The sequence below is a fragment of the Balearica regulorum genome, chromosome Z (assembly GCF_011004875.1).
Source record: "Balearica regulorum gibbericeps isolate bBalReg1 chromosome Z, bBalReg1.pri, whole genome shotgun sequence".
NCBI lineage: Eukaryota > Metazoa > Chordata > Aves > Gruiformes > Gruidae > Balearica > Balearica regulorum.
This window is the reverse complement of record NC_046220.1, coordinates 3,741,734-3,762,407: the sequence shown is the minus strand read 5'-3', so window position 1 is coordinate 3,762,407 and position 20,674 is coordinate 3,741,734. Positions and strand designations below refer to the sequence as shown.

Sequence of the window (20,674 nt, the reverse complement as noted above, 5' to 3'; positions counted from 1 at the left end):
TTTAGACTTCAGTGGCTAACACTTGATCAAATAAGTCCTTATGAAGTTCTCGCAGTTCACATCATGGTGTTTTAAATGTTGATGAAAAAACATTTCCACAGCATTGTTTTGCTAGTTGTCTTGCTGTTAACTGCAGCATAACATTTTGGTAGCATGGAGGATGTGCTGTTGCTGTAACATGGGATTACCTTGTAAAGGAGATATTGCCTTATGACAGGAGTTGGAAAAAAAGGATGATGAAGAAAAATCTGAAGATGAGAAAGACCAAACAAAAGACAAAGAAGGTGAAGATGATGAAGAAGCAGAAGAACCAGAGGAATACGATGAAGAAGAGCATGAAGAGGTATAATAGTTTTCCTATTTACACAAAGTCAGATACAACTCATTGAGTAGTGTGTTGGCCATCAGCCAAAGAAACGTCCCTAGCTTCTCTGATGCTGAGGGGGGGTTGTAGTGGAAGGCATTATTATTACATCAGTTTTCCTGGTTGCACTATATTGTGTTGTAGTTCATTAAAGTGGGTGTTTTGGATTTGTTACTCCCAAAGAGCTCTGAAAAAAGGTCTTGCAAACAGGAACGTGTCTTGCCACAACCAATACATACAATTACTCATTTTCATCACTAAAACAGTGATGCCTCTTCTTTCACAGATTTCAGAATTTCATTACAGTATTTTCCTTTTTCTTTCCCAAGAAAAAAGGAAAGAAAAAACTCCTGTTACTGTTTCAAAACATGGGCACTCAAGTACAGTTTAAAGCATGTTTCTTTCATAAATTGTCTCCTCCACAGAGATTTTTTTTCCCCTTTTGTTTAGGAAAATGACTACATTTCTTCGTATTTTGAAGATGGAGATGACTTTGGTGCTGGCAGTGATGACAATATGGATGAAGCAACGTATTAGCTATTGTTGCTAGGTGGTATACTGCTCAAGCCTCATACTACTTGAAGTCTAATTCTGGAGGTAGTCTGAGTACCAACAGAACTAACGGTTTAGCGTGGTTGGTTTTAAGTACACTCTCAAAAAAATGTTGGAAAATTCTTTTTAATTGTAGTATGCTGTAAAACAGGATATAGGATTCTTTGTTTTGTTCTTTTGCCAAATGTTTTGCAGACATGCGCCTTTTTAAGGTTCTGTGGAATCCCTACTGATGGAGTAAGCTATATGCTATTGTATTGCCTCTGCACAGAAAAAGAATGTATGCATTTCAATTGAAATTGTGCCTAAGCATTTGCACTAGTCTGTTCTATGCTTTAGCAGTCAAATCTTGAAAATAATAATTAAGTTCTTGATGACTGCAGCAAAAAGAGAGATACGGCCTTTATGGACATAAGCTGCTCATATTTGGCAGCTGACTTCTCTGAAGGAATTTATGTAACTTCTGAATTCAGGTGACTGAAAATAATTGACCACTAAGCACTTTAATATAAACTGACTTGAAAGGATCTTAGTAATACAGACAAACGTAGACATAATGAGAGTACTTTGAAGAGCTGTTATTCTAGTTAAAAGAAATTATTTTTAGTATTTGGTAAGAAAGGACTGTAATATTTAATAATGTTATATCTATGAATCAGTATAAGTAATAATTAAGGGTAATTTAATTTAGAAAGAATACATGGCAGAATTTAAGATTGAGAAATTATGGAATCCTAGTTTTCACCAGTGGCACACAGATTAGTGACAGGAATTTCAGTCCTTTGCCTGTTTCTCCACCTATTAAGGTGATATTAACTTTCCTACCTCACAGAGCTGTTAAGTGAGACAGCAGATGATAGCTATCCATGTAATTGTTAATGCGTTTATTTACTTTCATACAGAACAAACAAGACAGAAACTGAACAGACAGCAACTCAATACAAAACAAACCCCAAAAATGTAGGAGAATGTGGTGAAGTGTTTTGAAGCATGAGATTTTAATTAGGAAAAGAGGACAAGAACGCTGAGAATAGCAAAACCAGCATGTTTGGAAACATTAGTTTTATTTAAGAACCAACAGCTGAAGTGTGGAAAATTTACTCCTGAGATCAGAAACTTGAGGAAATGACACAGCATTCTTGGTGTCCTATTGTCCTTTGATGATACAAAATATTATTGGTCAGTGTTAATCAGTGTTATTATATTACTGTTTATCAGGGGTTTGGGTTTCTTTTCGCCACTTTTAAAAAAAAAAATCTGTTCCTGGTAACTAGTGGTGTTATCAGGTCTGATGAAAGAACAATTTTAAAACAAACCCAGTTATTTTATCAGCAGAAGAAATTACGGAAGTTTTTCTTGCTAGTTTGGCTTTTTGTCAAGCAGAACTTTACCTCAGTGCTGACTGGAAAACAGTACTGCATTATTCTATGAACTTCTGTATGCAATAAGAATTTGTTCCTTAACGTGTAGCTTTCAAGTGTTCTGATAAAATTCGTATCAGATGTAAAGGAAGTTAAAATGCTATGCAGGTCACACCTCAGAGGTACACCAGTTTTATTTTGAAGTGTTCATACCTATACAAATAACATTTAATAAACATTGTGCTGCATTGCATAGGAAATGTATTCCGTCTGATCATTTTTTTTTTAACATCACACATGCTAGCAGTTTCTTGAACAGTGGTGCCTGTTTCTTGGATGTGATATACACGAGGAAGACAGAAGATGTTGTGAATGAGGTAAGCGTGTTGAAAATTAAATTTGCTTGCCTCAAGTATACCTACTAGCTGTTCCCCCCATGCAAGGTAAACAGGGAGACTCTTACATGTGGAAATGCAAATAAATGGCTTTTGCCAAACTAGAACTAGAGAATCAACACTGTAAAAGCATTACTGCCCGAGTTACAGTCTGGTCACAAGCTGTGGCTGGCCTGAACAGGTACAGTACCTTACTCTGTAGCAGACACAAATTCTTGGGGACCTATGACTTTCTTCCTTCACCATATTGCTAATGGGAGAGACGACTGCCTCTCTGCTGTTGAGAAATATTACTCTGCCGTTAAGTCAGGTCTTTTTGAGACCTTTAAAAGCTGAACTGTGGACACATCTGTCCTCCAAAGGGAACCACAGTCAGAGTAGACTCTCTGGGACTACTTTAACAATGGCAAGGGAGGGCAACACTTATGAACGCGTTGAGTTCTGCAATGATACAGCTCTGTGCCAAGGCACTTCTGAAATGAAATGAGATTGTGCTGTTCCAGAGGCGTAACACTTGCAGCTGTTTTTATAAGCTGATTTTCCAATTGCTTATAATTTATTGCAAGACCATAATGCTGATAAAACTTAGGCCATTTTTTGGGTCTCAGCAAACTTCGGGTTTGGACAGGCATGTATTTAACACCTATCTTAATAGCATAGCAGAACATTGCTACTTCATACAAGAAGGCACTGCTTTCAGTGTGTAGGGAGATCACTATCGAAGAACTTCACTGATCCCTACCTTTTCATGCCTATGTCTTAATCCTCATTTCACAAGACTAACAAGTTCTCAGAATTTTATGCAGAAAATTTCCAAGTTCTGTAAGGCATGCACAGGATAAACCATTATGGGTGCAGTTATGGTATGCTAGATGTGAATGCTGTATGCAGCTGCTGCCAACAAAATATTTGTTGGCCAAGGATACATAAAAACTAGCTGAAATAAATACAAGTAGCAGACTCCTGTGGTAAAAGACACAAAGTATATAGAGCTAAGAATACATTACATGCACCACTTTCACTGCAGTCTAAATAAAATCTTTATTTAATATGTATTATTTATGTTCTTCTAAAAGCAGAGGAGCAGAAGTATTTAAAATAAGACTTGTGTCCTCATTCAGGATTATTTTACAAAGTTATATTTTCAGCCTTAATAAGATAGTTATACAAAGACTATTTGTGACAGCATACTCCAAAATATAGCAGATTTAAGGCATTTACATTTTATGTCATCCAACAGTGCAATATGCACTTAAATTTAAAACCAACTTCCTGATCAACAATGTGTTGTAATTAATCCAAAACACGATTTACCACTCAGTTGTTTGTGGTTGTTTTTTGGTTTTTTTTTAAACAAGTCAGTTTCTAAAAGACTAACTTTACAGATGTTAACTTAAATCAGATTTAAGTTCCACACAGAGTAGTTACGCTGTTTATTCAAGGCGGATATGTCATGAGACCTCCTGTATCTTCTGATAAAGTTAACTCACTATATTAAAAATACACTGTATGAAATATGCTACATAATAAAATAGTAAAAACATGCTAAGCTCTTGGTTTGAGTATAATAGTCCAATGAAACGGCTATCCCTTTGTGTTTTTGTAGACTGCTTACCCTAAGGTAAATACTCAAGCCCACTGGGCTTGAATCAGTGACCGTAAGCCACAGGCCTTCCAACACTGTAAAAGCCCAAAGCCTGAGATACACTAGAGAACTATTCAGCTGTACCACCACAGGACAAAAAGCTGTAGTTAACCACCAGTCTCTTTACTTGCACATCAACAGGACGGAGACCCTCCTGACTGAGTCAAACCACAACTGAAGTAAGTTCAATTCTGTACCGATGGCAATTTAATACCCATCAGTTCAGGTACATGCAGTTAATCAGGCTTATGTTGCATGATCACAATAGCTAATTTCATGTTCTTTGACAATTGTATAAGTAATGGCAGGATAAAGTACTAAAATTGGTGAGGTTTCAGGAACAGAATGAAGCAGGAAAAAAGCAAACCAGCAAATAAGCTTGCAGCAAAAACCTGACACATTACGTACCAAGTTTCAGTCCTACACAGAAAACATTTGTCTTAAGATGCAAAGCTCTGTTGTCTGGTGTAGAGGAAGTCACCTCTTAAAGTTTTAGCCATAGAATCTGTATCATTTTAGCCACTGTGAATTATTTTGCAATGCCATTTTTCATACAGCCTTAGTGAGAACTGGTACTTTGGTATTCATGCTTGTGTTACTGGCATATTCTTTTAATGGGAAGAACTACTATTTAAGAAGATCTCTGAAAGCAAGTGTTACATGAAACGTGAAGTTCATGCCTGCTTGCAATCCCTCTTCTAGTGTGGAAATTCTTGAGTAGTCACACCATCTCCACAGACACCACTTTGATCAAAGGGTTCAAGAGCCACAGATCATAGTTCACAGATCCACCTGTACAGCATTTCCCTTCAGGCTTTGGACTGCTTCAATTTCAGTATAATACATTAAAAGTTACCCAATTCATGTTGTTACGCTTAGCATGCCAGCGAAGAATATTTGCCCCACTTCTTGGGGCAATAGGTGCCCCAAGAATAAATGAGGCATGAGTCTTCACTTTAAAAATTTAAGTTGATAAAGCACTTTGGAATACCTCCAATACTTAAGAAACATTCACTTTATCAAAATTTTTATACTGTATATACTTAGTGAAGACGCTGAAAGGAAAGCTTATAATAGTAGTTTAAAGGATAGTGATATTTTTCCATGTCTCTCTTTACATGTCCTATTCAAGTCAGTTACCTTGGTTTTTGGTAACAAATGGTACCTTGAACAGGGCAATGGAAATCTTACTCCACAAGGCAAATATAACAGAAAAATTATAGGCAGCATCTCAGTTTTTATTTAAAAATATTCTGAGTACACAAGTACCTCCTTTTTTATGTAGGAAGACTCCAGGTATTGTTTTTTGTTTATCTTGTAGCATTTTCAGGTAGGGAAGAAAGAAGGGAAAACCAAGATTGTTCATGAAATCCCAAGTGAAACATTCAAGAACAGAGTGCTTGATGAATACACTACAACGTAAAGAACAAGTCTGAAGCTGCAGCTGGTCTATTCTGCTGCAATTTAAATTCCTTGCTAGCAGCCATTAAATCTAATCTGAAGTGTTCCAGGAGATTTCAGGAAAAAGTTAGTGTTTGAGGTTCATGGGCACACGACCATTAGCATGCTTAGTACCCTCATGACTGCTGTCTGAAGAATCAGTTGGTCCTGAATTGAGATTAACTGGAGGGGGGGAAAAAATCCACTAGCCTAAAATAAAGACTACTGAAGCAGTCACAGCAAGGCGCCACACATCTGCACTCCTCTCATTCTATACCCAGCTGACCAGAGAAGTGCAATCCAGTCCAGTTTTCAGTAGGATACCACAGAAAGATATGAAGTTTCAGCAAGACACTCTCAACTGGACCATGCTGAGTATCACAGTATCACATACATAGAAAACAAATTATCCTACTGCCTGTGCTGAAAAGTACTAAAGAATGAGTTGACCACAGGCACAAGATTTGAAGATTGCAGCTTAAGTATTAGCTACTGCCTCTATAAAAGTAATTTTTAAAAAAAAGAACTTCATAGTGGCAATTAATTATGGAATGATTGGCATTTAAAAAAAAGAAATTTGTAAGAAAGATAAAATTATGAGAAAGCAGTTTTAACTGACAGCTGTAAACGTGATATTAAAATGTCAAGTGTGCTATGCATTCTATAAATACTTCGTTTAAAAGTTAGATATCCCCAAATGCCCATTTTAGGGCTGTAAAACATACAGTGAGATTCCTCATGTTAGTTCAAACTACATTTTTTCACCTCATTATTAATTAAAAAAACATATGCCTATTAAAATAGAAAAAAGTGCAAAACTTCAGAGACAACTTTATACCTTAATTTATATCCCAATCTTGCATTAAAATCGCCTGTCTGAGACATGTTCAGAGATTACACGATCCACAGAAATATCCTTTACTGGAACAGTGCCCATAAAGGCAAGTCACACATCAGTACGCATTTTCTCTGCCTTCCAGATGCATTTTGCATTCTGTGGTTTCCCCTTTATCTAATGCTATGTTATGTGTCCATGAATAACAGCCACCTGTGGTTTTCCATTGTTAAGGCTGAAGGTTTCCTTGATTATCAACATTTATAATATTCGCTGGATTTATTCCATTTTCTATTTGTTTCTGATGCGATGCTGCTGTGACAAACAAATGGGAAGATTCCATTGTAGAATGGTGACTGACATCTGCTTTCACTAGAACTTCATAGTACAGGAGATAAAAAACTGGAGTTACTATGCCAATAATCAACATAATCACCACGGCTGTCCACCATCCTATACCCCAATCTGCTCCATAGTAAGGATCCTTGCATTTTTTAGTTTTACCATCAGTTTCAAAACAGATCTGTTGGGCTGCTAAGGCAGAAACAACTTCATTAAGATTCTCTCTCTTTGTATTGTTACACTTCACTATTTCTTCTATATCTCGATCCACTTCTTTTAAGAAGTTGCCAACAGTCTCGGTAGCAGAGAATTTATCAGGTGACATTTCCTGCACTTCTGGGGAACAGTGAGCAGGCCGAAGGACTGGTCTTCCTTTTGGAGAGACATGGGTTTCGGTTAATACGCTGAACTTTTTCACTGGGATTTTGATAGACCTCAGGGCAAAAAAATCTTGATCATTGATAAGATTGTTAACTCTCTTGATATCTGCAACCTAAAAATAAAAACAACAGTTTAAGTATCAAAGCCCCATTGAACCGGAACTCTTAAAATTTAAGAGTACTACATCCTTGAGAAATAGAATTCTTCCCTAATGAAACAATAACAGGGCCTTTGTTTTGTTTTGCTTTTTTGTTTTGTTTTGCTTTGCTTTTTAAACCCATACCCATTCAAACAGTATGAAGTGAGAAGAGGTCAAAGACCAGATCTGAACAATGTTTAAGCAGGAAGGCCATTACCAGGTAACAAACCTCCTCACTTCAGATAAGAGGACTGAAGTCACTTCCTGCGTATATATTCATTTAATGTAACATTCATCTATCAGTAGCAACTATCTCTGTGAAATAAATTGGGACTCAATGTCACCTCAGTGTTTTCAAATTAAGTAAACTGCAGTGAGTTCCTAATGAAATTGAAAACTTCTGAGTGAGAAATATTAAAAATTACAAGCTTCCAAATCATTTAGTCACAGATATGGTTTGGATACTCTTTCTGCCTCTGGGGGCTAAGGCAGAAGCCAACCATAACTTAAAACTTCCCTCATCAAGTCAGCTCTCCCCTTTTCCTATTCTTGCCCAAAATGAATCTCATTTTGCTCTCATTAAGTTTAGATTTTAAGGCTAACATGAAATAGTCTGCAAGGATTTAAGTGCCCTTGGAGAATTAGCAGCTTCATTTGGAGACAGTAACTCCCTCAATGTAGGGGGCAGAGCCACAAACCTTACCATAACGAAGTACTTACAAATCAGTCTTCCAACACCTGGTAAGCACACAGGAGTTGTGCCCATTTTAAGATGTGCAGTAACTGAGTTCAGATCCTCCCTGTCCTCACTGGGAGGACACCACCTCAGGAGAAGTGACAGAGGGAAAACGAGACCCTTGTTCCTCTGACTGCTCTGCTTACAACACAGATGCGGCCAGAAAAAGTTGGGGCGATCAGTGCCTACTGCCTGCACTGGCCTTGTAACATGAAAAAGCGCTTCTATTCCTCTGACAGTGTATTTGTTATGTGTTGAATAAATCAGATGAGCATAAAAGACTGCAAAATGCAGCTTTTACTCCAGTGATTAGCAAGTTATGCTTTCTGCCTAAAGCCCTGGACTGCTCTTCTGCATGAATTTCCAAGAAAGAGCACAACTCAGTGATCTTTTACTTCTTATTTGAGGCCTGATCTAGTAAGCCTGCTCCAAATAACTAATTGCCGTGGGTTCTGAAGCCAAGAATTCCTTAATGAGGCTAAGGTCTGTCATGATTATGAAACAGTCATGTCCAGACTTTGGTACCTAAGCTCACAACAGGAGGCTCCCAATTCTGTTTGTGCCTGAAGAATTAGATGACAGCAAATTCTGTAAATACAGGTTTTGAATTTGACCCCTTGAAAACTGCACAATTATTAGTCCATCCACCAATGCGCATGGCTGATTTCATTTTGAACTTGATACATGCAAAGGCTAACACCAACCGAGACAGAAGCCTCTGCCTTAATTAGTGCTGGCCAGCCAAGAGCACAGGGTAGGAAGGACATTGACCAGACTAATTAAGAACTCTCAGCTAAGAGGAGCGGGGTCTGAGCACCAGAAGGGAACGCTTGGGGCATGCAGGCAGAGCTGCCAAATGCAAACATTCGTGCTGATAAACATTGAAGCAACTTCCCAGAATGTAAAAGAAAACTATGATGAGATTTTTTTTTTTTTCCCCCTTCCTTAATGGAATTACAGCTGCAGGCAAATCTGAAGGTGGTTTGGCAATACCCTCCTCATCACTGACGGGGAAGATGGCCTAAGTAGAAGCGCCCACGTGTGACTGTGCACGAGTGTAAGTTTTACTGTAACGTGTACACTTTGAGACGCAGCGCCACAAGCAAAATCACACATCGATTTCTTACGCTTACATTAGCTTTAAGTGAGAAAGCCTACAGAACTTCAACTCCAGCACACTCTGCGCTGTAACACTAACGCTCCGCCGTCATTTTTCACTTCTGCAGAGCGCGTCGTTTCCCACTCGTTGCTCGCAGGGCCGCCGACAGCCGCGTCAACCCACCGGGCCAAGGGACCGCCACGGCCCCGGGACGCGCCTCACCCCGGCCCCGCGGTGCGGCCGCGGTGTCACCGCCCGGGAGCAGGAAGAAGCGGTAAGCGCCTGGGGACTTACCGAGCAGCAATACTGAAGGGCGATTGCGTTCAGCGTGTCCCCTTCCTGGATATCCTTCGTTAGCAGGACGATATCATCCAGCCTGTCCCTCGACGCGCTCCTACGGACCTTCTCCCTGCCCCGCGGCCGCAGCTCCGACAACTCACCGCCCTCCTCCTCCGGCCCCTCGCTCTCCGCGTCCCCGAAGGGGTACAGGTGACCGGTGACGGGCGGTTGCGCTACGGCCGGTGGCTGCAGGCCGCAGCCGGCGCCTCTGCCGGCCATTCTCCGCGGGTGGCTCTGTGGAACAGACCAGAGGCGTGGCGCCCTCCGCGGGGGATTCCCCACACCGCCCACCCGTCCCCGCTCCCTCCCGGCGAGGCGACAGCCGGCCCCGCCGCCGAAATGGTGGGTGCGTGAGGGGGTGGGAGCGCCCAGCCCGGCCCCGCCGCCCCGCTCCTCCCCGGCAGCGGCCCTACCTGCCGCCGCTCCTCATGGCGACCGCAATGGCGGCGGCGGCCGCTCCGCCACGTCCCCAGGGCAGCCCCGCCCCCAGCGCCGGCCGCGCGCGCGCCCTTAAAGGGCCCGCGCGCTCCCCTTCGCCCAGGTGCCGCCACTGAGGGGCGGGAGACGGGCAGCGGCCGCTAGCGGGGCTGCCGGTGTCGGGCCCCGTCCCTGAGGGGCCCCGTCCCTGAGGGGCCCCGTCAGGCTCCCTCGGCCGCTGCGGGGTGGGGGAGGCCTTCCCCGGCGTGGGGAGGCGTGCTGCGCCGCCATGACCCCGCGCCCGGTTGAGGGCACTGCTGCGGCTGAGCTGCTCAGGGTCAGGCGCTGCCGGGCGGTGGAGCTTTCTTCCCCGCGCTGCCCGTGTCCTGCTGTGAAGGGCAGAGGAGTGCGGAACGACAGAAAGGAGCGCTTCAGCGCTGCTCCCCGCCGCCTTCGGTCCCGCCGGGGGGGCTGTGAGGGGTCAGCCCGCCCTCAGAGGCGCGCCGCCGGGCTGCCCCAGCCTGCTGCCGCCGCGTAGAGCGAGGGAGCGGGAGAGGTCCGAGGGCGAGCGGGGAGCGGGCGGGCCTGAGGAGTGCTGCCGTTCAGCTTCGCTTTTTAACACAGCTTTCTTACTGACCCCGTTTCTGGAGAAATGAAGGCTGCTCAGGTACGAAGCTGACATGTATTTGGGCCGGTAAGATAATTCTTCTAAGAGCCCTTTCTGCCTGTAGCAGTTTGCATCTGCTCTCCAAAGCCTGCGTGCCTTTTAGTCCTGTTACCGCGTTGCTGCTCACTCAGAAGCTGCCCGGTAGCTTCCTTTCATCCCTTCGTGCCTCTTGCCCCTCCTCAGCACTAGTACTGCAGAGATACAGGTGTTCAACCCCTCCTGATGTATTTTTTTCACGAGAGAGAAACCGTAAGTTAAGCCCTGCAGATATTTCAGCTTTCCTTCCCCAATAGAGTCACTTTCACTGTTAAAGAACTGCCACCAGCTGCTGCAGTTGCTGAGGCAATAGGCAGTAATAGGAAGAGCCAGCTGGGAGGTTTAACCTAGTGTGGGTTTCTTCTGACACGGCCTTCGAACGAAGTTCTTGGTTACAGCAGGAGCAAGTACAGTGTTTCTTGCAAAAGCTGACAGCTCTAAGGTTTGGCTGAGTATGTTGGAACAAATGGTTGCATTGTTGCTGAAGACAAATGCAGTTATGAGTCTGATTCCTCAACTGATTAATCTTAAGAAAGTAATTTTAAATAAGGGCTTTTTTTTTGCCTTTGTTTTTGGGCTTTGTTATATGATGTTTTAAGGCTTTCCTGAACAACTGAAGAGGTTACAAACGTGTTTGGTATTAACAAAGGCAGAATTCCTTATGATGTTAGTTATGAAAACCAAATTACTTGAGTCCAAAGACATAAGAACTAACGATTGTGTAACTCTATTATAAAGTGTCACACTTCACACCCACAGAAGCTGAAGATGACTGAAGCCACATTTCCAGGCATTGTAAAATAAGTTGTCAAGGTGCAGTGAGTTCTTGTGTCCCGGCTTATTTTAAAGAATAAATGCATTTATTTCAGTAGGTACCTTAAAATAGTGCTCTGTTGTGGATGTGGGGTGGGGTGGGTAAAATTAAAACATTCCTAAGGCTGTCTAGGTACCCCATAGCCAAATAGCATCAACAAGGAAAGCCATAAGTTTTGGCATAGGTGTTCTGTCAGGACCATAGAAGTTCTATATTGAAAGAGAAAGTATGTGTGAAAGAATATCAATATTCTCAGGTGCAGAAATCAACAGTAAGCATAAAATATGAGCTGGCCAGATTGGGCAGGTCTGATTGCTGCCCTTCGTGGAGAAGCATGGAACAGTACTGGCGTGTAAACAGGATTTCCTTCCACCAGGAGGTTGGGCACAGTCAGCAGAAGCTAGTTTTCAGGTTTTCTTGTTCTACGTTTGTTAAAGTATTGCTGTAGTTGTCAAGTGTAATTAAAATTCCCTCAAAGCAAAGTTTCTTACCAGTCAGGAGACTATTTCTAAACTATTTAGGAGCCTGACTAGGGATATTTTCTGTTCTTCCCAATCAAAGCCTGCTCAGAAATAAGCCTTCTGTTTTTATCATGGGTCAGATGCACAGCTTGTGCTAATTAACATATCTGCACTTAGCCTTACACAGAAGCAGCTATACAACAAAGACTAGCTTGGTTTGTCAGATTACATGACAAATGTGTGAACATACTTGTAGGGGTCCCAGAATGATTTTATATCTTTCTGGGGATGGCATAATGCAAGTAGATTGATTCTTCTACCACCTGTGTTTCCAGGAAGAGCAATATTGAAGGTGACAAAATTTAATTGATTTCCCATAAAACCTAAGTTTTTCTGGTGGGATCTCAAGTTGATGAAAAGTAATTATAATTTCATGAATGAGAATTCTATTTGTTAAGAGGTGTCATGCCACATCTGGCATAGAATATCTGCAGCACCAACCAGTTTTGTTTTGGTTTTTAAAGGAAGCTTTCAGTAAAAGAAGTGAAGCAACTGTAGTTGTCTGTAGCTGGGAAACTGATGACTCAGACCCTATTCATGCTGTTGAAAGACTGTTTTATGAGACCCATCAGAGCTGTGGGTGGACCTGGAGAGGAGTTTGAAGGCAGACTTCATATGCAGTGATGCCTACAGCGCTGTCTGAGGATTGTCCCATCATACACCACTAATGGCATATCCTTTTGGAGGTTTTCTTTAATCTTTGGGTGGTGAGGCTGCAGAAAAGATCAGGGCAGGGAATTTCACCATTTCTTTTATCTAAGGAGGTGTACCATCAGGTCAAAAAAGAACTGCTGAAGCAGCACTCTGCCTTAGAGGGGGAAAGAAAGTATTGGAGTTTGCTTTGACCCTGTGTGTAACCATTTGTAACTAGTGACATTTTCCCATCAATAACAAAAGGGTATATTCCAAACTTGATGAACAAGACTGTAGCTGCATAGCTCCCATGAATGCTAATAGGAATACAGCCTTTCTCCGTCCCCGTGTAAGTTACTTTGCATATCCTAATAGTGCATTCTCAATGAGCAACAGGGTCAGTGTTAATCACTCCATGGCATTCCAAGAGCAACTACAAGGGTCTCTACCACAGTCCCCTTGGTCATGTTATATCTAGTGTGGCTTGATCAGAGCTAGGAATGTAAGTATACACTTAGGAATATTAAAAAAAATATTAAGGAATTAATAAAAAGGAACTATGAAGAAGATGTTGGAGGGCTGATATAACTTGTTAGTCATCTTTATTAAAAAAAAAAAAGCAACATATTCTTTCTGTCTGGAAATTACATACATGTCATGTATCACCACTGTTTTTGTAGTCTTTAGGTCATTCTGTGATTCAGGACCATAGGGCTAGATTTACACTTAGATAGCTTGTGCCAAGTACCTATGTGTGGTTTAGGTACTTGAATGACATGATAAGCTATGACTCATTAAAAGATTCACACAGAAATAGATATACAGCCTTTGTCTGTCCTCAGCTTCCCTGCTTGGTACTTGGGAATGGAACTAAAATTGTAGGAAATAGTAATGTTGAGGTAGAACTGCAGCTCTAATGAAGTCTGAATGAAGTGTGAAGTTATTAAGCAATGTCTGACAGCAAAATATGTCAGGTGCAGTAAGAGGAGCTATTTAAGAAGTATAAAAGTATGCAGGAAGCAATTAATGCTAATCTGGAGACACTTGCCGAGTAGTCTGTTCTCCAGTGGAAATATTTGCATGTATATATTTAAGTATGAGTATTATAATCCTCAAAATTAGCAGAAACCCTTTTTAATTAGCAAGGTTCCAACAGTTTCACTCTAAAATGGGTTACTAACAACCACAAAATTTAATTATTTAATTTAGTTCTGTTAAGGTTTTAATGAGAATAAGCTAAAATTTACCTTCGGATTGAGACTGTTATTTCCCGATTTAATATTTCATGTATTTGCTGCTTCCCTTTGGTTACTTGATATGAAATGGTTACTTTTTAATTAATTTTATTTAAATTTAATGTGTATTCATAATAGAAATATGCTGTGTGCCTTCCATAACACAGCCAGTAGGGTGCATTGGTTATTTGATATTTAGTTTTCAAAAATCTTTCAAGAACTGCATAGTTGCTTCTGATTTACATTTTTGCTCAGCTCAGGTATGCTCTGGATAAAGGAAATCTACCAGTGAAACCATTTGGTTTTGGTAAAGACAGTGTGCAAAAATGGATTATAGAGTCTTGAAAATTTATTTAAAATTATTTTCAGACAGATTTTGCTATAAGATTCTGAATTCCTACTTGTATAGCTGTATTGATGAATAAGATCTTCTGCAGTGTGATAACTAGGTTTTGGTTTTTTGGTTTTTTAAAGGTTGTCATAGAGTCCTTCCAGTTTTAGCTGGATAAATCTGTAGTTAAGTCCAGGAATAGCTGTTACTTTTTATATGCTTTCTCTGACTAAATTAAGGAACCCTTTCAGTGCTCAACTTGTTTTTTCTCTGAGGGAATTTTTGCACTGTAGTCAAGTTAGTCAAGTCTTTCCTTCTCTTTCTTTTTTTTTTTTTTTTTTTTTTCCTGTAACGAATTAAACATTCAGAGCTTGTTAACTTTTGCTCTCTGCTTTTTCTAGCTCTTGGATTTTGGAAATTTGATTTGTTTGCATCCTCTGTGGGTTTCAGCATTGTTGTTAAAATGTGGGCACCAGAACTTTATGCAGTTTCAAATATCCACCACGTTAGTACTACATACAAAGGTAAATAATTCCCCAACCCCAGCTACTTGTCACTACTCAACTGTTGATGTATCTGAAGATCACAGTTAACTGGTTTTTTCCCACTCACAGCATCACATTGGACATTTACGGTGAACTGCTGCTCTGCTAGAGCTTCTTCAGATGAAAACGATCCAGAAGATGATCTGTAAGGTATAACCTATATTTTAGCTTTGGAAGTATTCAGCAGTGTTAACATGATTTGTTTTAATGGAACTAGCTTACCAAGTGAGCCATGTCACTGTAATACTGTCATTTCCTGTCTGCTAAAATTGACATCACAAACATCTAGTTGTGATTTTTTTATATGTACAGGGAGTGTTGAGGAGCCGCAGGTCTATTTGTAACCCTTGCTAAACTACATAATGGAAGTATTTTCATTTGTTTATAATGAAATTTGTATTTTGTTCATAATCTCTTACTGGAGAATGCTTTTTGAGCTCTGCCAGCTAGTTTTTAATCCATTTTATGCCATTGCACTCCCTACTAGCATTGCACTCTGCCTTTACCATATGTTAAGGTGATTAAAAAGTAAGTCCTCCACTATTCAGTTCTGTTATACCAGCACAATTACTGTCATTCAGACTCATAATCTTTCAGAATTAAACCAAATTGCATAAGATCACACACTTTTTCCATTCATTTCCTTTACCTCCTTATAAGTAAAATCCCACATCAGCCTTTACATTATTTTGGCTAGGTTTGCTGTCAGGCTGCATTTATAATCTGAACTTCATTTTGTATCTTTGGAATTGACTGTTACGGCCACTTAAAATATGGTTATTAAACTTGTCATTGTCTTGCCAACCCAGTGGTTTTCCCTTATGTCTTTAATCTTCTATAACTTACGCAATGTAATTTAAAATGCGTGCTCTCTGGTTCCATTTTCCATAACCTGTCCACTGATTTAATTTTTATTTTGTTTCTGATTGAGTATTTACTATACTATTGGACCAAGACGCATGCTTGTTCAAATTTTTTCCTTGCTTGTCACTGTAGTAAAGTCGTCTTCTTAATTTTGGAGATAAAAAGCTTAAGGATTTTGATAGTTTCCCCGTCCCAGGAAGGAGTTGAATGTTATATGGTATTTTCCAAGGATTGGGATTTCAGCTGTGGCAGAAGCTTTCTTTGGCCTCCTTGGTACTGATAATTTGCCCTTACTGGTGGCACTGCTATGGAGGTGTGGCTGCATCTTTATTGATACAAACCCTTCCTTGATTACAAACCCACTGGCACGCAAGGATGTATTCTGTATTGGTACATTACTAGCTGTCAAACAATCCTTTGATATCATTCCGCTGAGTGGGAAAGTGCCCTTACACAGGCCCTGGTACCCCCGTGCAATCCCATCGACTGTGCAACCTCTTCTTCCATCCTTCTCCTGTTCTTCCGACCTGAAGCCTACAGGCAAGCGAGGGAGTTGTCCAGAACATCCTAGCAGTACTCTCATCCTTTGTTTTAAGCTCCTTGGGGGTGGAATAGTGGGGTATGCTGAACAGCATTTGCAAAAGGGACAGGCAATAGTAGAAGGGAATGGGAGCAGGAGCAGGGAGATTATTTCGTGGTAAAGGATCTGATTTGGAGTCTTGAAAAACTTTAAATATATGAGCAGGTATGGCATTCACAGCCTGCTATATTGATAAATATTGGAGCTGTGTATTTAAGGTACCTTCAGTTTAAGGTGCCTATAATGTTATGCAAGTGTAAAACTGTTGAGTTAATACTCTCTGCTCCTGATATTAGTAAAAGTAATGGTACTGTAATTGTAAACATCTTGCTATGCTTGCTTTCGAATTTTCAGTATAAAGTTGATTTTAAAAATATGAAAAATTTTTCATAAACTACAGCTATGTGTAATCTGTAATACTTATCAGTATAGAGCTCAAGAAATGGTGGTTTTTCCTAAAAAGCATGCTGGTTTCGGTTTTGCCTTTACCTCTGTCATTTTTAGATAACTTAGCATATTTTAACAAATATGAAAGTACTTGTAAAATACACAAGCCCATTCAAGTTTTTAAGCATTTAAAATATTATTACAAATACCCAGTCTGTGACATAAAACTCTTTGACGGGAGCATTTTCATGAATTTTAAAACAGATTCCCTCCACCCCTGTTTTCTTGCAACTTTTGTCTTTCTATTCGATTCAGCTTCTATATGGGACAGCAGAATGTGTCAGAAACCTTTAAATTCTTTCACCGACTATCGGGCATGTTAATGCAAATACTTTAGGAGTAATCCCTCCATAGGGAGAGACAGTAACATAGCCCACACAACATCAGTAAAGTGTTTACAAGGTATTAATATGCCTGCTGTGACAAGATGTATTTAATGGGAAGCAACAAGGAATTTGTTTTATTAGTTTTCCTCCACCCTCTAGTAATAAATCTTAAAAGCTTCAATATTGATTCAATGAAATGAATGGCTGAATCGTTCTGGAGAGGCTCTGACAAGTGGACAAATGCTTCCATGGTTACATTGTGCTATGCAGTATGGTTACTGAGCTTTGGTGGTTTCCTCCCTCTGCCATTGAAGTAAAATAACAAACCACAGGGAAGCACCACACATGGTGGGCATAAACTAGAAACAACTTTAAAAGATCAAGATAGTTGATCTTACACAGATTTTAAATAATATGGGGTTTATTGATTTATACTGTATACCTTAAACATGCATTTCAGTACTTTCTCCTTCGTATATCATTTTCTCATGGAACATTTTTATTTCTTGTCTGGACCACCTCTCACTTTTGATTTGCAATGCCATAAATTAAAAGGCTGTGTGCACATATATTTCATAATAGTGTTACATGGGTTATGTTTTTCTAGGAATATTTTTATATCAAGGGATGTTACTGCCTCAATGTGGGCCTCTGCAATACCTAGGTAATGAATAACAAATCATGTATAGAGCTTTTATGTGCAGTTGTTTTAGGGTGCTTTGCGTTATAACAGAATTAAGTGGTTTGATTTTCCATCTCCTTGCATCTAATGCACTCAAATTTCAGGTGTCAGAGGGAAGAGGGAGATAATCAACATATAACTTCATAGAGTGACATTTAAAAAAATAGTAGTACAAAGTAATGGCATGCAGTTATTTCATCAGCTTAAAAATGTTGCAGATCAAGCATTACATTAAGAAAAGGAAATCCTGAAGGCCTTAGATTTTGTTCAGGACAAAGTATAAATGAAACTGAACGCAGATGTGTTGAGAGTAGTTGCATCTTTTCCCCTTGCAGACCAACTCTGAAGAGAACGCATGCTATCCTCTGTACCAGAAGCTGTTAGGTTGTTTGGTTTTTTTCTTCTACATGCTTGGCAGTCCCCAGGATCACTATCTCAGCATCAGAATGCTAAAATATTGTGGTGCCTCTTTGTAGATGCAATTTTACATCAAGGATGAATGCCAGGATTCCCCACAGCCAGGAAAATAAACTCATAAACATAGAGGATAGTTAGTTCTGAGACAGAAATTCTGGCCTTACAGCTTTCCATTGGAAGCTTACATTTATTGTGAGTACTTAATTTCACATTTACTCAAGTAATATCCCTCTGATCTCGGGGAAAAGTAAGCAACAAATGAGTAAACACTTCAGTTTCACTTAAAGAATTTCAGAAAAGAGAAGAGTCAGCTCTTCGATAGAGAAACATAAGTTATTTGTGTTTCCACGTAGTTTTTTTGTTCATTCAAAAGGAAGCAAACAAAATACCTATCTGTGAATTGGGAAAGCAAGTGAAGTTGTATGCAGCAGCTGGAACCCTTTTGCTTTTATCTTTATTAGCCTGAAATACTTTTTGAGGACTTAGAAATTAAGAGCAATCTAGATGCAAGAGAATATGGAGAGTTTTTAATATTTTTACTATGTTTTACCTTTAGGAAAATGCACTTTTGGTAAGTGTTCTTTTTGAATTTACAGTCTAGTGCTTGACATGCTCTGAAGTTGTGTGTTTTGGTGGAAGTTTTACAAGAGATTGTCTGATTTGCTGCATACTGTCTACATTGTCAGTGACATGCTGCAAAGAAGAGCTGGACACGCTTGATTGGAAGAAACAAGACTGCAGCTTCGTTTAGCAGTGGTAACTGCACAAGAGGAGCAGGCAGACAATTCTTGCCAAGTTCTCATCTTGCTGTTTCTCTGTGTGACCTACAAGCCAGTAAGCACCCACTGTGGTTTGAAAGAAGCCACTGAACATTGTAAGACCAAACCATCTCTTCAGAGACGGCATTCTTTTTGTTGTCATTATAATGACAAAAAATGACATAAATCATGTCATAATTGCACACTGGAGCTTGATCAACCAAATCTGAGATGCACTAAGTTGAAACAAAGAAGTTATTTTCTCATTAATTTGTTCAGTTTTTTACACCTCAACATACTTAAATTAACGTTTTCTAAAAGCAATCTCATTTTTTTCTGAAAGTCTTGTCAAATGTGTAGCTAAGTTCAGTAATAAAAAGGTTGTCATTATATAAATAGCATTTCTGCCATAATGGGTGTTAAAATATAGCAACCTCCCATGAACAGATGCCAGGGAACATTGACTTTTTTCCTGATAATAGGAATACTACAATTTTTTTTTTCATTAAAAGCTCCTGTTAAATACTAACATCAGTATGCTCTATTAGTATACAAGTAAGGAACTGTACCGTAAAAAAGGTTAACCTTTGCCAAGTTGATCACAGGAAGCATAAACAAATTAATGTTTGTCCCTGGAAAAAAGCACAATCTTCTTGGAAGTTCTGATTTTTCAGTTTCTTAAATCCTGGACATCTCTGAAAAATAGAGGATCAAAACCTGAATTTATCCAGATCCATCTGCACATCAACCAGTCTGGCATAAACTGCTGGGTCAGAAGCATAATACTCAAGTTTTGTCATTCACTCTTCTCAGATTATTAGTACTGTTTGTATTTGCTTTGTGCTTTTCCTTGGGTGTGTTTGTTTATTCATCAGGAAAGTATGCAGTAAAATCAAGATTTTAATATTAAAGCATTCCCAGCCCATTGAGAAGGATGTGGAGCAGTTCAAGAAAGAGAGCAGTGCAAGTGCCTGCTACTACTGAAGAGGTGATACCTGACAGTGGTTGCACAGTTCTTTGAAGTGGGGTAGCCGAGTAGGAGTCTCCAGAGAGTGCAGCTAGATGTCAACAGGAAAGAGATCAAAACCCATCACTTCACATTTTGAAAAACAGACAACACAAGCTTGATGATCAGCTGCTGTGGGATAGTGGTCAGAAGCCTGGTAATACAAATTAGTCAGGCTCCGAGGTGAACACACCTCTTTGCTATCAGTCTTGGTCAGTTCTGCCCTCTTTCAAAACATGACTTTTAGCGTGGTTCTCTGAGGACTGTGCTACCAAAGCCATGTCCAGTACTTCTGGCTGCTGTTTCTTGTGGCACTGCCAGTTATATCTGCTCCCCAGTGTGAACCGCATTGAGAAGTAGTCAGAAGGAACATGGGGAATGAATCTGAGATATCAGCCAAGCAAACAGTTACCTGTATGGAATCAAGTATCAAACTACAGCTACCCAGGGAAGAATATAAGTGCTTGTGGTGGTCTATAATGTTCTTAAAAATGGTCTGTCTTGAAGAAATGCTTATTACCATTCAAAGAAAATCCAGTTTAAAAAACAAAACAAAACGCCAACAACCAAACCCAAGTGAATTTCTTGCAAGAAAATCATCTATATGTTGTTGAATACTCTATGAATCATAGAGAGGAGGTAGATCAGATAGGTGTTCTACCCATGCACTAGAACAAATCAGAACAGTGTCTGATGGGTGTTATGTATTTTTGAAGTGTTGTGTCATATTGGAAGTTCATTAATAAACAAACAAGAAGTAAAGTTAA

General features: G+C 40.0%; 2 protein-coding genes and 1 long non-coding RNA gene across 5 annotated transcripts in view; 2 read left to right on the top strand and 1 right to left on the bottom strand.

Annotated features, from left to right (window-relative positions):
• Nucleotides 1–5,368, top strand: part of POLR3G (RNA polymerase III subunit G) — a 20,065-nt gene extending 14,697 nt beyond the window's left edge. Inside the window, exons 8-9 of the mRNA XM_075740968.1 lie at nucleotides 218–343; nucleotides 815–5,368. Of these exons, the coding sequence (XP_075597083.1) occupies nucleotides 218–343; nucleotides 815–901 (213 nt within the window). The 3' untranslated portion in view covers nucleotides 902–5,368. The remainder of the gene's footprint in view (nucleotides 1–217; nucleotides 344–814) is intronic.
• On the bottom strand, nucleotides 1,786–11,019 carry LYSMD3 (LysM domain containing 3). Of its 2 annotated transcripts, none has more exons than XM_075740965.1 (3): nucleotides 10,683–11,019; nucleotides 9,584–9,862; nucleotides 1,786–7,427 (listed from the first exon to the last, which is right to left on the bottom strand). In XM_075740965.1, the coding sequence occupies exons 1-3, from the start codon at nucleotides 10,725–10,727 to the stop codon at nucleotides 6,822–6,824; spliced, it is 930 nt and encodes a 309-aa protein (XP_075597080.1). In that variant the 5' UTR covers nucleotides 10,728–11,019; the 3' UTR covers nucleotides 1,786–6,821. The 2 variants fall into 2 exon arrangements, with proteins under 2 accessions (XP_075597080.1, XP_075597081.1); XM_075740966.1 differs by lacking the exon at nucleotides 10,683–11,019 and adding an exon at nucleotides 10,042–10,101.
• On the top strand, nucleotides 10,169–20,674 carry LOC142599580 (uncharacterized). 2 transcript variants are annotated; one of them, XR_012833151.1, is made up of 4 exons: nucleotides 10,169–10,712; nucleotides 14,684–14,806; nucleotides 14,897–14,977; nucleotides 18,740–20,674. It is a non-coding gene; the product is annotated as an uncharacterized LOC142599580 (long non-coding RNA). The 2 variants fall into 2 exon arrangements; XR_012833152.1 differs by having other exon boundaries at nucleotides 10,265–10,290; nucleotides 18,740–20,424.